Genomic DNA, 14,289 nt, shown 5'->3' on the forward strand with positions numbered 1-14,289 from the left:
AGCTAGATAGCTTGTTCCATTGGGGTTGGGTTTCAGTGTTGTCTTCTAATTAGTTAGGGAGAAAAAGTGTGGCTATATAATTACAATATATGGGCATACTGATCTTTTTCATGGTTAGCGAAATGTACTTAAAATATTAATCTGAACTTTGGGAAATTAGAATTGAGTTTAAAGAGAAATTTTAGACTTGAGAAAGTAAGTCTAATGATAAAATTCTGAGTAGGCCATAAAAGGCTATACGTGAATAGAATAGACTCCAGTCACTCTAGTTCTGGCTCTGCCTGCAGTGCATTGTCTTAATCATTTAACCTCTCTTGGCTGCAAACTGGTTGAATTCGATGAGTCTAACCGTAACATTCAGTTGTTCTACAGCTTACCTTTCAATTAAAAAAAAAAAAAAGATGGCAGTTCCTCTGATACTGCTTAGAACTGCCCCCCCCCCAAAAAAAAAAACAACCACCACCTTCTGCCATTGAGTCGATTCTAACTCATAGTGACCCTATAGGGCAGAGTAGAACTGCCCCATTGGGTTTCCAAGGAGCAGCTGGTGGATTCAAATTGCTGACTTTTTGGTTAGCAGCCAAACGCTTAACCACTGAACCACAAGGACCTCATTGATATTGCTTATAGCCTTTGAATATTCATTACTCTATGTGGTTTGGAAACCCTGGTGGCGTAGTGGCTAATTGCTACAGCTGCTAACCAAGAGGTCGGCAGTTCAAATCTGCCAGGTGCTCCTTGGAAACTCTATGGGGCAGTTCCACTCTGTCGTATGGGGTCACTATGAGTCGGAATCGACTCAACGGCAGTGGGTTTGGTTTTGGTTTGGCTATGTGTTTCTGTTTTGAGGAAATATTAGACGAGTCTTTCTGTTTACCAGATGGGCAGATGGACTTGTTACATGTCTATGTTATTGCTTTTGTATGAGTGGTGACATATGCTGATCATCAAGGTGGACCTAAAAAGGAAATAGGATGATGTAGACACATCACCAAAAATATTTTTATGAGCATTTGAAGTCATATATGGTTTTCTCTGTTCTGCTATAAAAGGAAACACAATTGGCTGTTTATTAAAATAAAAAAAAAGAAAAAGTTTATTAAAATACAGTACTTTAAATTAATACCACAATGGCATATGACTGTGTACCCACCCAAATGGCTGATGTTAAAAAGTTTGACAATAGTAAGTGTGGGGAGGAACTGGAGCAACCGGAACCCTGGGCCTCTGCTGGTGGGAGTATAAATTAGTATGCCCACTTAAGGGATCTGTTTCACATTATCTACCGAAGTTGAGCAGGTGCATAGCCTGGGACCCAGCAACTTTGTGCCTAGAAATGTGTGCATATGTACACGTACAAGAATGTTCCTTGTAGCATTTTTGGCAATAAATAACTTCAAGCTAGAAAACATCCAAATATCCATCAATGGTGAATTTGTAAATAAATTGTGACAAAATCTTCATAGAATGGAATAATATACAGCAGTGAGAGCTAACGAACTGCAGCTTTTCTGAACATGAATGAATCTCACAAACATAATATTGAGCAAAAGAAGCCAGACACAAAAGAGTATACACTGCATGATTTTATTTTTGTAAAGTAAACGTTCACACACACACAAAGCAACCAGGCCAAGCTAAGTTATGGTATTAGAAGTCAGGTTAGGGTTTACCCTTGGGGGAGAGAGGGGTAGTGACCGAGAGGGAGTATGGGGCGGGGGGCTTCAGGGAAGCTGGTAATGTTGTGTTCATTGACCTGCGTGGTGGTTACACAAGCGTGTCTGCTTTGTGACAGTTCACTTGGTTTATGCACTTTTCTGTATGTATGTTATGTTTTAATTAAAAGTATTTTAAAACAGAAAAAATACAATGTTTCATGTTTGGCACAATAACAACGCCTATTTAAAAAGTTCTAGTAACCTGTCGGAATCAGTTACAGCTATTTTTTTACTCTGTAAGTTCAAACTCTGTATTTTATGACACTGACCAAATAACTCATAACCAGGTGCTGTCAGATTGATTCTGACTCCTGGTGACCCCGTGCTTGTCAGAGTACAACTGTGCTCCACAGGGTTTTCAATGGCTGATGTTTTGGAAGTAAATTGCCAGGATTTCTTCTGAAGCACCCCTGGAAAGACTCAAACTTCCAACCTTTCAGTTAGTAGCTGAACGCATTAACCGTTTGCAGCACCCAGGGACTTCTTGAATCAATTAATACCCTTAAAATGTTTGAATCATTTACCTAGTTCATGTAGATCTTGAAAGGCTTAACGCTGAGTAAAGCATTCTGAGTCAGTCAGTTCCTCAAAGCCTACTCTATGTTGGCCCCTGGTGACAGCAGCATTGAGCAGTATATATACAGTGCTTTACAATGTACGGAAACCTTGGTGGCATAGTGGTTAAGAGCTACGGCTGCTAACCAAAAGGTTGGCAGTTCAAATCCGCCAGGTGCTCCTTGGAATCCATATGGGGCATTCCACTCTGTTCTAGAGGGTTCACGGCACGGGTTACAACGTACAGAGCACCACACCCACCACTAGGAGATGCTATCTGTATGGTCCTTTCAGTGTAAACTACAATCTGGCCATCTGACATAATTTTTCTGAGAAGAAATGGAAGAGTGGAACCCTAACCCCTGGCCAGAGACAGCTGTACAGCGAGAGAGTTCAGGGCAGTCTTGTTTTCAGTGGACCACATGGTTTCCAGTCTTCTAGAAGCACAAGACCAAGGAGGAGGATGATAGGTGCTGACCCTCTGAGGGAAGTCTCACACCATGTGCCACATCTGATGCCAATGCTCTCCCACCAGGTGGTGGTGATGGGGTGGTTATTAAAGCTATGGAAGTGATCACACATGGTCTGGGGTATAATCCAGCTAAAAGAAATAAATTTTCCTTTATTATAAAGTAATGTTTATAGACATGGAAGGAATGTAGATGCTGCCCCCCCCCAACCAAAGTCTGTTCTAAATTCCATCAGGCTATAGAACAACTATTCACCTTACCGTTGTTGTTGTTGTTGTTAGTCACTGTCCAGTCAGCTTTGACTCATGGTGACCTTATGCGTAACAGAATGAAATGTTGCCTGGTCCTGTGCCATCTCCATGATCTTTGATATGTTTGAGTCCATTGTTGAGGCTATTGTGTCCATCCATCCCATTGAGGGTTTTGATTTTCCTTGTTTTTTGCTACCAAACATGATGTCCTTTTCTGATGGTTGGTCTTACTCTAATTCACTGCCATCTAGTCAATTCTGACTCATAGCAACCCTATAGGACAGAGTAGAACTGCCCCATAGGGTTTCCAAGGCTATAATCTTTACTGGAGCAGACTGTTCCATCTTTTTCACAAGGAGCTGGTGATTTTGAACCATTGACCTTTTGGTTCACAGCTGAGCACTTTAATCACCGCACCACCAGGGCTCCTCTTGTCTTATGCCAAAACCCAAAACCAAACCTTTTGCCATTGAGTCGATTCCGATTCATAGCGACCCTATAGGACAGGGTAGAACTGCCCCACAAGGTCTTCAAGGAGTGTTTGGTGAATTTGAACTGTGGACCTTTTGGTTAGCTGCCAAGCTCTTAAACGCTGTGCCACCAGAGAGTCTGTAATTAGTGTTCTTGTCTTCTGCCCCTCTTACTTTCAATCATTCCCCTATTCAATAAACATTTACTCAGCACCTACTATGTGCCTATAGTTTTGAGGGATACAGCAGTGAATAAAACCCCTTGGGATCATGGAGCTTATGTTCCTGCTTACTTCACTGAAAAGAAGTCCCTGGGTGATGCAAACAGTTAAACAAAATGCTGGAGGTTCGAGTACACCTAGAGGAGCCTTTGATTCCCTTTCTCTCTCTAGCTGCTGAGTTCTCTCCTTACTTAATGGCCATCTCTAGGAAGTCTCATTTCTTGGGCAGTTCATTTGCTTCAACTTCCTCACCACACACTTAAGGGCTAACCACCCGCCCCCGCCCCCCCCCCCCACATTCACAAGGGCCGGGCTGTCATTATTCTATATAATTTAGACCAGAACTTGGAGGTTACAGAAGACCATCAAGACAGCAGGATGGTGAGTAAAATACTAGTTGCTATCGAGTTGATTCTGACTCATAGTGACCCTATAGGGCAGAGTAGAACTGCCCCATGGCATTTTCAAGGAGCGGCTGGTAGATTTGAACTACCAACCTTTTGGTTAGCAGCTGAACTCTTAACCACTGCACCACCAGGGCTCCTGGTGAATAAAATGGTGCTGGTCAGTTCAGTAAAGTGTTTCAGGTAAGATAATTACCTGCTAAGTATCTCCTATGCAGGTGCCTAGCATTATGTTAGGTATTTTAGGTTTCTCAAAAACATGTAAAAAATGATTCTTGATTCAAATTTACCAAGGAAGATGAGATTAAGAAGACTTCTGTGGAAGTGAGGCTGGAGTTGAGCTTTGAGGACCGAGTGTATGTGAAATAGAAGAACTGGCTGAGGACTGGGCAGTTGTGTGCCTGCAGGCTGGAAGCATGGAATGTGGTGTGTTTGTTTGGTTAGGAGTCAGAGAGGGTGCGGGGGGCGGGGGGGCAGAGCAGATTAGGGAGGTGCTTGCAAACCAGGCAGAGAGTCAATCACTGAAGGTATTTTTGAGCTATTCAATTGTCTGCTACTTCTTCTCTCCTTCCGTTCAAAGCCAAACATGTTTTCTTACTTCCCTTTCACTTATCAACCCATTCCAATATATATTCTATCCTAACCATTCTACCCAAACTGCCCATTATAGAACTGAAAGGACTCTTTTAGTAATAGGCTTTGATGAAAGAATGCTTACATGAGTCTTGGTGGGTTACTCTCTAAGTTTCAGTTTTCTTTAAAATGGGGATTATAATATTACCTCTTTCATAGGGTTATTGCAAGTATTAAATGTATTAATGCATGTTAGAGCTCTATTCAAGAAGTAAACATTACTACTATTAATTGTCTTCTTTGATCTCTTAGCTGCATTCGATACATTTTGGCCACTTGCTCCATCTTGAAATACTCTTCGACTTTGGTGTTGTTGCATGTTTGTTTGCTTTTCTTCAACCACTTCGGAGGCTTGGGCTTAATTTTCTTTGGCTCATCTTCCTCCACCTGATCCTTGCATGGTGGAGGTCTTCATGATCTTATCATAGTCCCTTGTCTATTTTCACTCTGTGCTCTCTGTCTAGGCAATTTCATCTATAATCTCCTATCCTCCATCATCTTCTATATATTAGTTATTCTCAGATACTTATCTCCAACTTAGACTTTTCTCCTGAGCCCCAGACTTGTAAAGTCAAGGGCTTCTATTAGAACTATTCAAATAATTCGTGGTTATCTCAAACTCAACTCATCTGAATAGAGTGAGCGTCTCCCCAACCAACTACACCTGAATCTCCTCCTTCAGCATTCACTAGCTGAAAACATGGGATTACTCTTCAAGTTAAAAACCTGGGTCTCACCCTTGTCTCTCATGGACTGCTGCACCTGAACCTTAGTGTCTGAAAGGCGAGAAAGAAAGCTCCCCAAAGTAGAATTTGGGAGCTGTTACTGCAGAATGGATGGCAGGCTGGCAAAAACAGAATTCCACCAAAAGTGATTGGTTGGCTGGAGTCATGCATCTCACACTTTCTGCTCACTTGCTTCAACTTCCTTACCACACAGTAGAATTTATTAGGACTGCGATGGTACCTGAGAGCCTGTGCTTCTAAGAAGCTCCCAGGTATAGCAAGGGGCTAAATCACACTAGTTGGAGTGTCTTCTCTCCTCAAACTCGTTTATTCTGTTTAGTGCCAGCTTATAGCCCATCCTTCCTTTTGTCTACTTTTCCGAGTTCTAACACTCTATATCTTCATATCAGCTGCTCCCTGTAGAGGAGCCCTGGTGGCACAGTAGGTAAGTGCTTGACTGCTAACTGAAAGGTTGCCACTTTGGACCCACCAGGTGCTCTGCAGGAGAAAGATATGGCAGTCTGCTTTCATAAAGATTATGTGGGCAGTTGTACTCTGTCTTATAGGGTCGCTGTGAGTTGGAATCAACTCGACAGCAATGGGTTTTTTGTCCCTATATGTGGAACACTTTCCTTCCAAGCTCTTCCATTAATTTGTCAACCTTTTCAAGATCTTACTACCTCCAAGTAACATTTCTTCACTGGGTGAAGCTGAGGTTGTGATTATTCTTTTTCAACTCAAGCCTCTTCCAATTTAGAACTGTGAATATGAACCTTGTAGTAGTGTAAAATGTATTTAATTATTCATGAGTCTGACAAGATACGCTGTGTTCAATTGATTGGTTGTGTATGTAATTCACTGCCTGAGTTTTTGGTCTTGATGTTAGTCCATGTTGAACACCTTGGTTTTGAAGTTGTTTTGTGACATTCCTCAAAATTTTAAACCTTTCTGGCCTCAGTTACCTGCATGGCCATAGTTTGGGTCTTGCTGTCTTCCCCTCCTCCCCCAACGTAATCAGCCAGGGTAGCACACCAGCTTCACTGGGGACATGATCTGGACAGAATACTTGACCCTCAAGCCTTATTTTACTCATCTGCAAAAAGGAGATAATAATGTCTACTACCTGATAGTTATTGTGCCGACTGAAGACCATGAATATAAAACACGGGTGATTGATAATGGTAAGAAATCAAGTTATCTTCATCGTTATCATTGAGTCGTTAAGGCAGAATGACTTAAAATAAGCAGAAAATGTTATTTCTTCAATTCATTCAAAAGTATAGGGCCCATAATGATACCCCCCTGGCTCCCCCGCCCCACACGTTGAGTTATTTCTATCCCAGGTTCTTGCTATATTAGGAGCTAACCCAGTGCCGTCGAGTCGATTCCGACTCATAGCTTGTGGCTCTCAAATCTTATGTGGATAATGCTAAATGGCTAACATAGGATAGGGTGATATTTTCTCAGTATGTTATCCTTGGTTAGGTAAAGGTTATTTTCAATTATATTAATTTCTCTTCTAATTCGATTTGTCATTAAGTATATGGGTTTAAGAATTTATCACCCATTTCACTTCTACAACTTCCCTTTTGAAGGCACTGAATTGCAACCTTGTATGTAGAATTGTTTCACACATTTGGAAATGTGCTTCTCCAATTCTTATGACTATATTTGCTAAGTGATGTACAGATTGGCGCTTTGAGCTGGAAACCATGACCTTTTATGGCAGGAAACGTGTAAAAGTCCATATGGCTCCTTTCTAAAAATCCAGAGAAGTTGGGTGCACCTGAGGGGGGGTATGTTTTCCTTGAAGATACGGAAAAATCTTGTTCTTATTCTTTCCGGACTCAAGTAGCTGTTTTGACAGTTCCCAGCCCATGATCAGAACTGGGACTTCTCCTTTGTACCTGCTAATGTCACAAATTGCCTGAGCCGCGCCGTTTCTGGCCTCCGCCCAGCCCCAGATTCCTCTCCCTTTTCGGCGCCCTTTCCCAGGCAGCCGGCCCGTGGCTGGCCAAGGCTTTCTGACCACTCCCATGTCCTGACCCCATTTTACTTCTTGGGCACCCGCCGGTGCCATTCGGCTAGAACGCGGGAGAAGAACGGGAAGTTGGACGTAGCACCCCTACCCCTCGCCTTCTCCACTCGTCAAAAATAAAAATGCGGGGCTGTTGGGGGTCGGGAGGAAAGGCAAGGAAAAGTGACGACGGAAAACGGCCCCCTAGCCTGCCAGCCCTGTCCGCGGCGTCCGTGCCTGGGCTCAGGGCGCCCGCCTCTCCCTCCTGCGCCCAACGCCTGGCGCTGCCCCTTCTCTCCCAGCAGCGGCGCAGGTCCCAGCTGATGGTCCGCCGCCTCCGCCACGACCCAGAGGACCGAGGAAGCGCTGCTGCGTCGGGGTGGGCCCGGGGGACCCGAGGCGCAGCTCCTGCAGCCGCGCGAGCCAGGGCCCGGGCCCGCATTACAGCCCAAATAGCGAAGCAGGAAATAAAAAGGAAGACACCGAACCTCGGCGGCCGGGCGCGCGGGCAGAGGCGGGAGACGCCGGGCCGGGCGCGCGGCCGGGGCGCTCGGAGCGGCCAGCAGACTCCACGCGGCGGGCACGCTCGGGCCGCCCCTCCTCTCGGCGCCGCCGGCCACGGCCCAGGCTCCCTCGCTCCGCCACTCCCCGCCTTCCCCCTGCGCTCTCCTCCCCGCCCCCGCCGCCTCCCGCCGCCTCCCGCCGCCTCCTCCCCCTCCCGGCCTCCCTCTCCCAGCCAAACTGAGAGCCAGACCCCAGGCCGCCTTCTGCCGCCGCCTCGTCGCCCTCCTGCGAGCGCTCCACCATGGACAGTCCTGTTTTCACCTTATAAAGATGGCGGTGCGGGATCGCTGCAACCTTTAGACTAATGACTGTCCGAAACATCGCCTCCATCTGTAATATGGTGAGTGGCCACAGCCTCGGGGGTCGCGCCCGAGGCGCGGGGGAGGCGAAGAAAGGGAAACCCGAGCTGCACACGCGTCCGGCGGCGGGGGGCGGTGGAGTGGGGGGCGAGGGCGGTGGGTCCGGTCTGTTGAGCTTCGGAGAGAAGTTCCCGGCCCCGGGGCTGGGCGGGTCGGCCGCAGCCCCAGGAGCGGCCCCAGGAGCGGCCGGAGCCCCCTGCCCCATTCTCAGACCTGGGACCCCGGAGCCAGCCGGCGCTGCCGGGCCCCAGCCCTCGGGTTGCGGTGGAAACGGGTTGGCGGGGTGGGGAGGAGGAACCCGGACGTCCCGCGGGAGAGGGTTGGGGGATAAGCAGGGGTTGGGGTGGAGGGCACCCATCCTGTCTTTGCATTAAATTCCTGCTGGGCTTCCTGGCCGCCCTCCTCTCATTTTGAGGTCCGGCGTTAGACTGTATTTAAAATTCGCTTTGCAGCGGCAATCAGTTTATCCGGAGAAATTTGCAGTGTAATAAAGCTGTAAAAAAGTGCAAAATTGTGGTTAGGGAAGTGAACTTCAACCTGATTTGGGAAAGCTTGGTGATTTGTTCTGGCTGCCTCAGTTTCTCCATGAGTGAAAGAAAGTTGGACGCCCTCAGGGTGGGGGTGGCTGTGGGTGTGGAGAAGGAGGTCTGCAGGGTCCTCCTGCCTGCTCCAGTGTAGACCCAGTGGTGCCTGGTGGGCGTGGACTCAGCAAAGCAAAGGGACATCACTTGGGGCTCTGATGGGTTCAGGTCCATAACGAAGTGGTCGCTTTGTGTTTCTCCCATCGGTTTCCCTTCCTTTCAGTTTCTGCAAGAACATCATCCCGCCTTTGGGTCCCAAGGGTGCATTTTGCTGGCACCACTTGTCAGAGCCTTTGGGAGTGCTGCTTGACCCTTGGAGTAAGGCATTGCCCTCCTGTGCAGGGTGCGGGGTGTGTGCTTTGCCTTCACCCTCAAGGCTCTCCCCTAACCCTGACGTCGGCCCCCCTCCTCCCCCACCTGGGACATGTGCTTTTTTTTTTTTTCTAATTGTGGTAAATATATAGACAACATTTTCCATTTCAACAGTCTTCATGTGTCCAGTTCAGTGGCATGAAATACATTCATGTAGGCCAACCATCAGCATTAACCGTTCCCCAAATTTTCCATCATCCTTAACAGAAGCTCAGTGTCCCCTAAGACACGTGCTGTTTTAACTCCACTTTTGGGAGAAACTCCCTTGAAGCTAGTAGTACAGGCCCCTAAAGAGAATCGGAGGAGCTTGCCTGAGGAGCCTTGGGGGTAAGGTGATCTGGCTGCCCTTCCCCCATCACACAGCTTTTAAGTCTTCTGTTTCACATTCTGTTGCAAGATCAACACATGGCATGGGAGCCTTAGAGAAGCATGTGTTAGCTCAGGGATGGAATTGAGACCCACTGATGCTGGCTTCAATTTTCAGCCTTGTTGGTCGTGGCCACTATTGTGGCCAGCAGAGCAAATACTGAGTCTTATCCAAGTGATAGCTGCCAAGGTGCTGGCACAGGGAGAGTAGATGTGGTGGGTGGCTTTCAGAGTCTTTTCGATTTCTCTCCCTTCCTTCTCCATGCGGAGACGGGTCCTGGTCCTTCCTGTTGAGCAGCATTAATGTTGCTTGGTATAGTGAAAAGGTGATGTCTTTCTTAGGGATTTTTCTCTGCTACGATCCTGAAGGGAACTGTGAAACCAGAGCGGCTTGTACATGCTCTCATGCGACTGTTGGGGTGGCCTCAGGCCTACAGGGTAGTCAGGCACCGTCCCAGCGCAGTGGTGTGGTGACTCTTCTCTGCCCTGAAGCAGGATGGAAACTTGAAAGCTAGCATGCCCCGAGAGGAAGCCACCCTCCAGTTTTGTTTTTTTTTTGTCCTCAGTGCAGCTGGGTCTTCTTGGCACATCTGGGCAGAATGTCACAACCCGTTTCCAATAAAACTCGAGGCTCAAAGCCTCAGCCAGGGAGGACACAAGAGGAGTAGGCCAGTACTACCATAGGCCCAACATTTGTCCGCTGGAGAGTTGCCGCGTAACGTGGAGACCTCAAAAGGTGCCAAAGTTAGCATCATCACCCAGGTAAAGTGTGGAACCAGTAATTCATAAGAAGGGAGTTTTTACGTTCTAATTTAGCCACTGTTTTGAGCACGTGACGAAGAGTTTGGGCCCTGGAGTCAGCTTTCCTTGGTTCATGCTCTGGTTCTACTTATGCCAGCTTTGTGTCCTTGAACAGGTTATTCTTAGTTTCCTTATCTATAAAATGGGGTTGATCATGGTTACTGTTTTATATGTGAGTATAAAATTGACAGTAACAGCAAAGACTTGCAGTGTACTAGGCCCTGTACCTCAGCAACTCATTTCTGCAGTTTGCTGTTATTGTCAATGTCATCTTCCTCATTGTTGTCTCACCTTCCAATTTTCTAAGGGAGAGTGGAGCTACTAGTATAAACAACCCATGTTTTCATTTATGCAAACCAAGCTGAGTGGCAGTGTAAACAAAGGGCTGGGGTGGGAAGCCCTAACCCTGCTCCTTATGAGGCTGCTCAGGCCACCCCTGCCCCTCTCAGTCTCACTTCCCAGAGAAGAAGGCTTGGTGATGAGGAGACTGCTGTCTTTCTACCTGATCAGAAGGAAAGACTGTTGTCTTTCTACCTGATCAGATGGAAATATTCATTGGACTCCTCTTTAAAATTTTCACTTGATGAATTGTTTCCAGGTAGGTCTTTTATGGGGTCCTCCCAGTTTAACTCTTCCCTGAGGCTCTTACTGATCATCCCTCCTGACTCCATTTAGTCCCAGCTGGTTTGAGTTGTAGTAAGAACAAGTAAGGATTGCTTTTTTGGTTTTTTTGTTTTAAGCAAGTCATTGCGCACATTTTGATCATGTTGATGTGTGTCTAGGAATAATGTTGAAAGATACCATCCTGTGGGTAACACTTGAACAAACCAGGACTTAGTACTGAAAAGTGGATTTGTTCCTACCACCAGACAAGAAAGGACCCAGACAGCAGAAACAAAAATTGTTGGCAAATCCTTTTATAAGGTTGAGAAATAAACACCTTCTCGTTCCCCCACATTCTGTGGTGCCAGTTTAGATATAGGGTACTTGGGAATTATCCACATCTTTCTCCCTCGCCCCCTCTCCCCACCACTGAAGTTTTATTGTTCACTGGAATTTTAGTGCTAGTTCCCATTTGTTTTACTTCTTCTTCTGTGTCAATTCCTGCCATAGTAATTTTTGATGAACTCGCTTGGGGCATGTCTGCTTGGCCTCGCGACAACGTCTGGTTCAGAGATAAGTAAAGCTTGTTTGGTTGGTGTGTCGTAATTTTCAAAATGAAGTAGCTGCTACCAAGGATGAGGAAATGTCTGCCCCCCCCCTCCTTGAGAATCCCCTGATTTTTGTCCAGGCCAATGGATTTAACTTCCTGCGTATTTTTATCACCCTATAGATGGAAGGCCTTTTTTATTTATTTTTTATTTTCCATTTGAAGAGCTTAAAGAATTTTCAAAAGAGGAAGTATTTGTTAGGAGAAAGCATATATGCCTTCTAGAAATATGACTTGGACCCGTGCAAATTGGTCTAAAGCATCTGATTTTCATTTGTTAATGAGGCTGTGAGGTGTATCTCAGAGAAGTGCTGTGTATCAAATAGATTATAAGTTGTGTTCCTTCTGCTTGTGGCTTTTATTTTATGCGAGGTCAGGATCATAGGAAATGTAATTTAGAATTGGAATCTGTAGCATTGGGTGTCTCTTCAGTTGAGCATGACTATTATGGTGCCCTCGCTTTGCAAATGTTGTATTTCTTGGGACCTTAGTTTTTCTCAAGGACCCTGGGTGGTGCATACAGTTAATACTGCTAACCAAAAGGCTAGTGGTTCGAGTCCACCCAGATGTACCTCTGAAGAAAGGCCTGGTGGTCTGCTTCAGGAAAACCAGCTGTTAAATATCCTGTGGAGCACAGTTCTGTTCTGACACACATGAGGTTATGTAAGTAGGAATTGACCCCACAACAGCTGGGTTTTGTTTTTCTTTTTTTTTCCCTCCGGTTGTAAAACTGCTAATTTTTTTTTTTTTGATCATTAAAAGCTTTTAAGTAAGAAGTGTTTCTTAGATGTAGAATACTCCAAATTGAGGTGCCTGGTTGGAACAGGATAGCTAGCCCTGGCTTGAATCAAACTCCATATTGTTAAGTAGACTGCATTTTGAATCAGACTTTAGCTTGTCCAAAGCCTCTGCATTCCTGAGAATGAAAACGGCGACTTCCCTAAACTTTAACCTAACTTCTCATGAGCAAATAAGGGTGGGCATGAGAACGTAGCTGTTCTGGGACGGTTTTGTTGATTATGATGTTGGTGGTCTCTCCCTACTGCTCCCCATTTTTCATGCCCTGTCATGTGTTTACCCTCTCCATCTTACCATATAAGGAGCCCTGGTGGGTGGTGCATTGGTTAAAAGTGGTTGGCTACTGTCTGAAAAGTTGGTAGTTTGAACCCACCAGCTGCTCCTCGGGAGAAAGATGTGGCAGTCTGCTTCTGGTAAAGATTATACAGCCCCAGAAGCCCTATGGGGAAGTTCTAGTCTGTCCTACAGGAACGCTGTGAGGTGGAATCGACTTCACGGCAGTGGGTTATCTTACCATATAAAAGGCTCACCTCTCCTTCACAAGGTGGGAGCACTTGGTCAGTTCCTCTCTGCCGTGTTTCCCCAATTCGTGAATTACGTTACCCTCAATAAATCTCTTTGCTTTTACTTTAACAGAGTGAGCGTTCTTACTCTTAGACATAGACAAAAGGCTGACAAAATTCTGCTTTTCTTATTGGTTAACAATTACTTGCATTCTGAACTACCTGCTTTAAAACTGTGTCATACTTCCCAGATATTAACATTTTAGCATGCATTGAACAGCCCTAGGAAATTATTTGACAGCAGTCAAGTACCAGATATGAATTATTTTAAATAAATGCAGTCACCTTGTTGTGAAAGTAAAATTAGTAAAAATTTTGGAACAAAATGAGTTTTTATAATGGTAGTTTCATCTTGGGAAGCCAACTACTAACCAGAGGCAAATATTTGAGAATAGTTGGAAAAATAAGTCATTGAGTAACGTGTGTAAACCTTATAATCTGGGGGAAGTGATAGTTTTCCACCTACTCTGCTGTTGCTTTAGAAGCCCAGTGGTGCAGTGGTTAAAAGCTATGGCGAGCTACAGCTGCTAACCAAAAGCTTGAGTCTACCAGCTGCTCCTTGGAAACCCCATAGGCAGTTCCCCTGGGTTCCGTAGGGTCACTATGAGTTGGAATCGTTGCTAAGTCAAAGATAATTGGAGATTATAAGTTTAGCTTAATGTACCAGCTTATAGTGGTTCAAGTCATATATGAGGATGTACTCTGATAGTTGTCCAATTTTAGAAATTGCAGCCTGAGGTGGGGTGGGTTAATGTTTAAAGAAAAATTCTGTTTTTCTGGCCCCTGAGATCTAATATGTAGGAATTTGTGTTAGGTCAGGAACTGACAGTTTGACCTGCAGATTTTTCTGTTTTTCTTGGATTCCTAGGGATTCCTAAGGGTAAACAAAATTGAATGCCAGTTTTTAATTAGAATTAAATACCATTTCTCTGGGTATCAAGTTTATGTGTTCCAGTTCACCTGTACGATAAAACCTTATTTATTTGGATTTCACTAAAAAAAAAAATTGTAATTGAAAGTAATTTTCAATTCTGATTCCTTTAGCAATTCCGGGAAATTTTTCTAATTCGTAGACCTCTTCCCTCGTGCATTACCGCCCCCCGCCCCCAGCTGTTTCTTTCCCAGTTGTTCTGAATGAGTTGAGGTTTTATGATGGCATTGAATTCTGTGGTATGGTCAGAATGATTTCTTTTGGTTTTATCTCCAGCCTA

At 45.3% G+C, this 14,289-nt stretch overlaps 1 protein-coding gene across 1 annotated transcript in view; it reads left to right on the top strand.

Moving 5' to 3' along the window:
• The first annotated feature begins 8,198 nt into the window (after positions 1-8,198).
• The window catches only part of USP46 (ubiquitin specific peptidase 46), a 76,633-nt gene continuing 70,542 nt past the window's right edge, over positions 8,199-14,289 (top strand). Inside the window, exon 1 of the mRNA XM_010595672.3 lies at positions 8,199-8,368. Within this exon, the coding sequence (XP_010593974.1) occupies positions 8,333-8,368 (36 nt within the window). The 5' untranslated portion in view covers positions 8,199-8,332. The remainder of the gene's footprint in view (positions 8,369-14,289) is intronic.

Source organism: Loxodonta africana, chromosome 5 (genome assembly GCF_030014295.1).
Source record: "Loxodonta africana isolate mLoxAfr1 chromosome 5, mLoxAfr1.hap2, whole genome shotgun sequence".
In the NCBI taxonomy this organism is placed as follows: domain Eukaryota; kingdom Metazoa; phylum Chordata; class Mammalia; order Proboscidea; family Elephantidae; genus Loxodonta; species Loxodonta africana.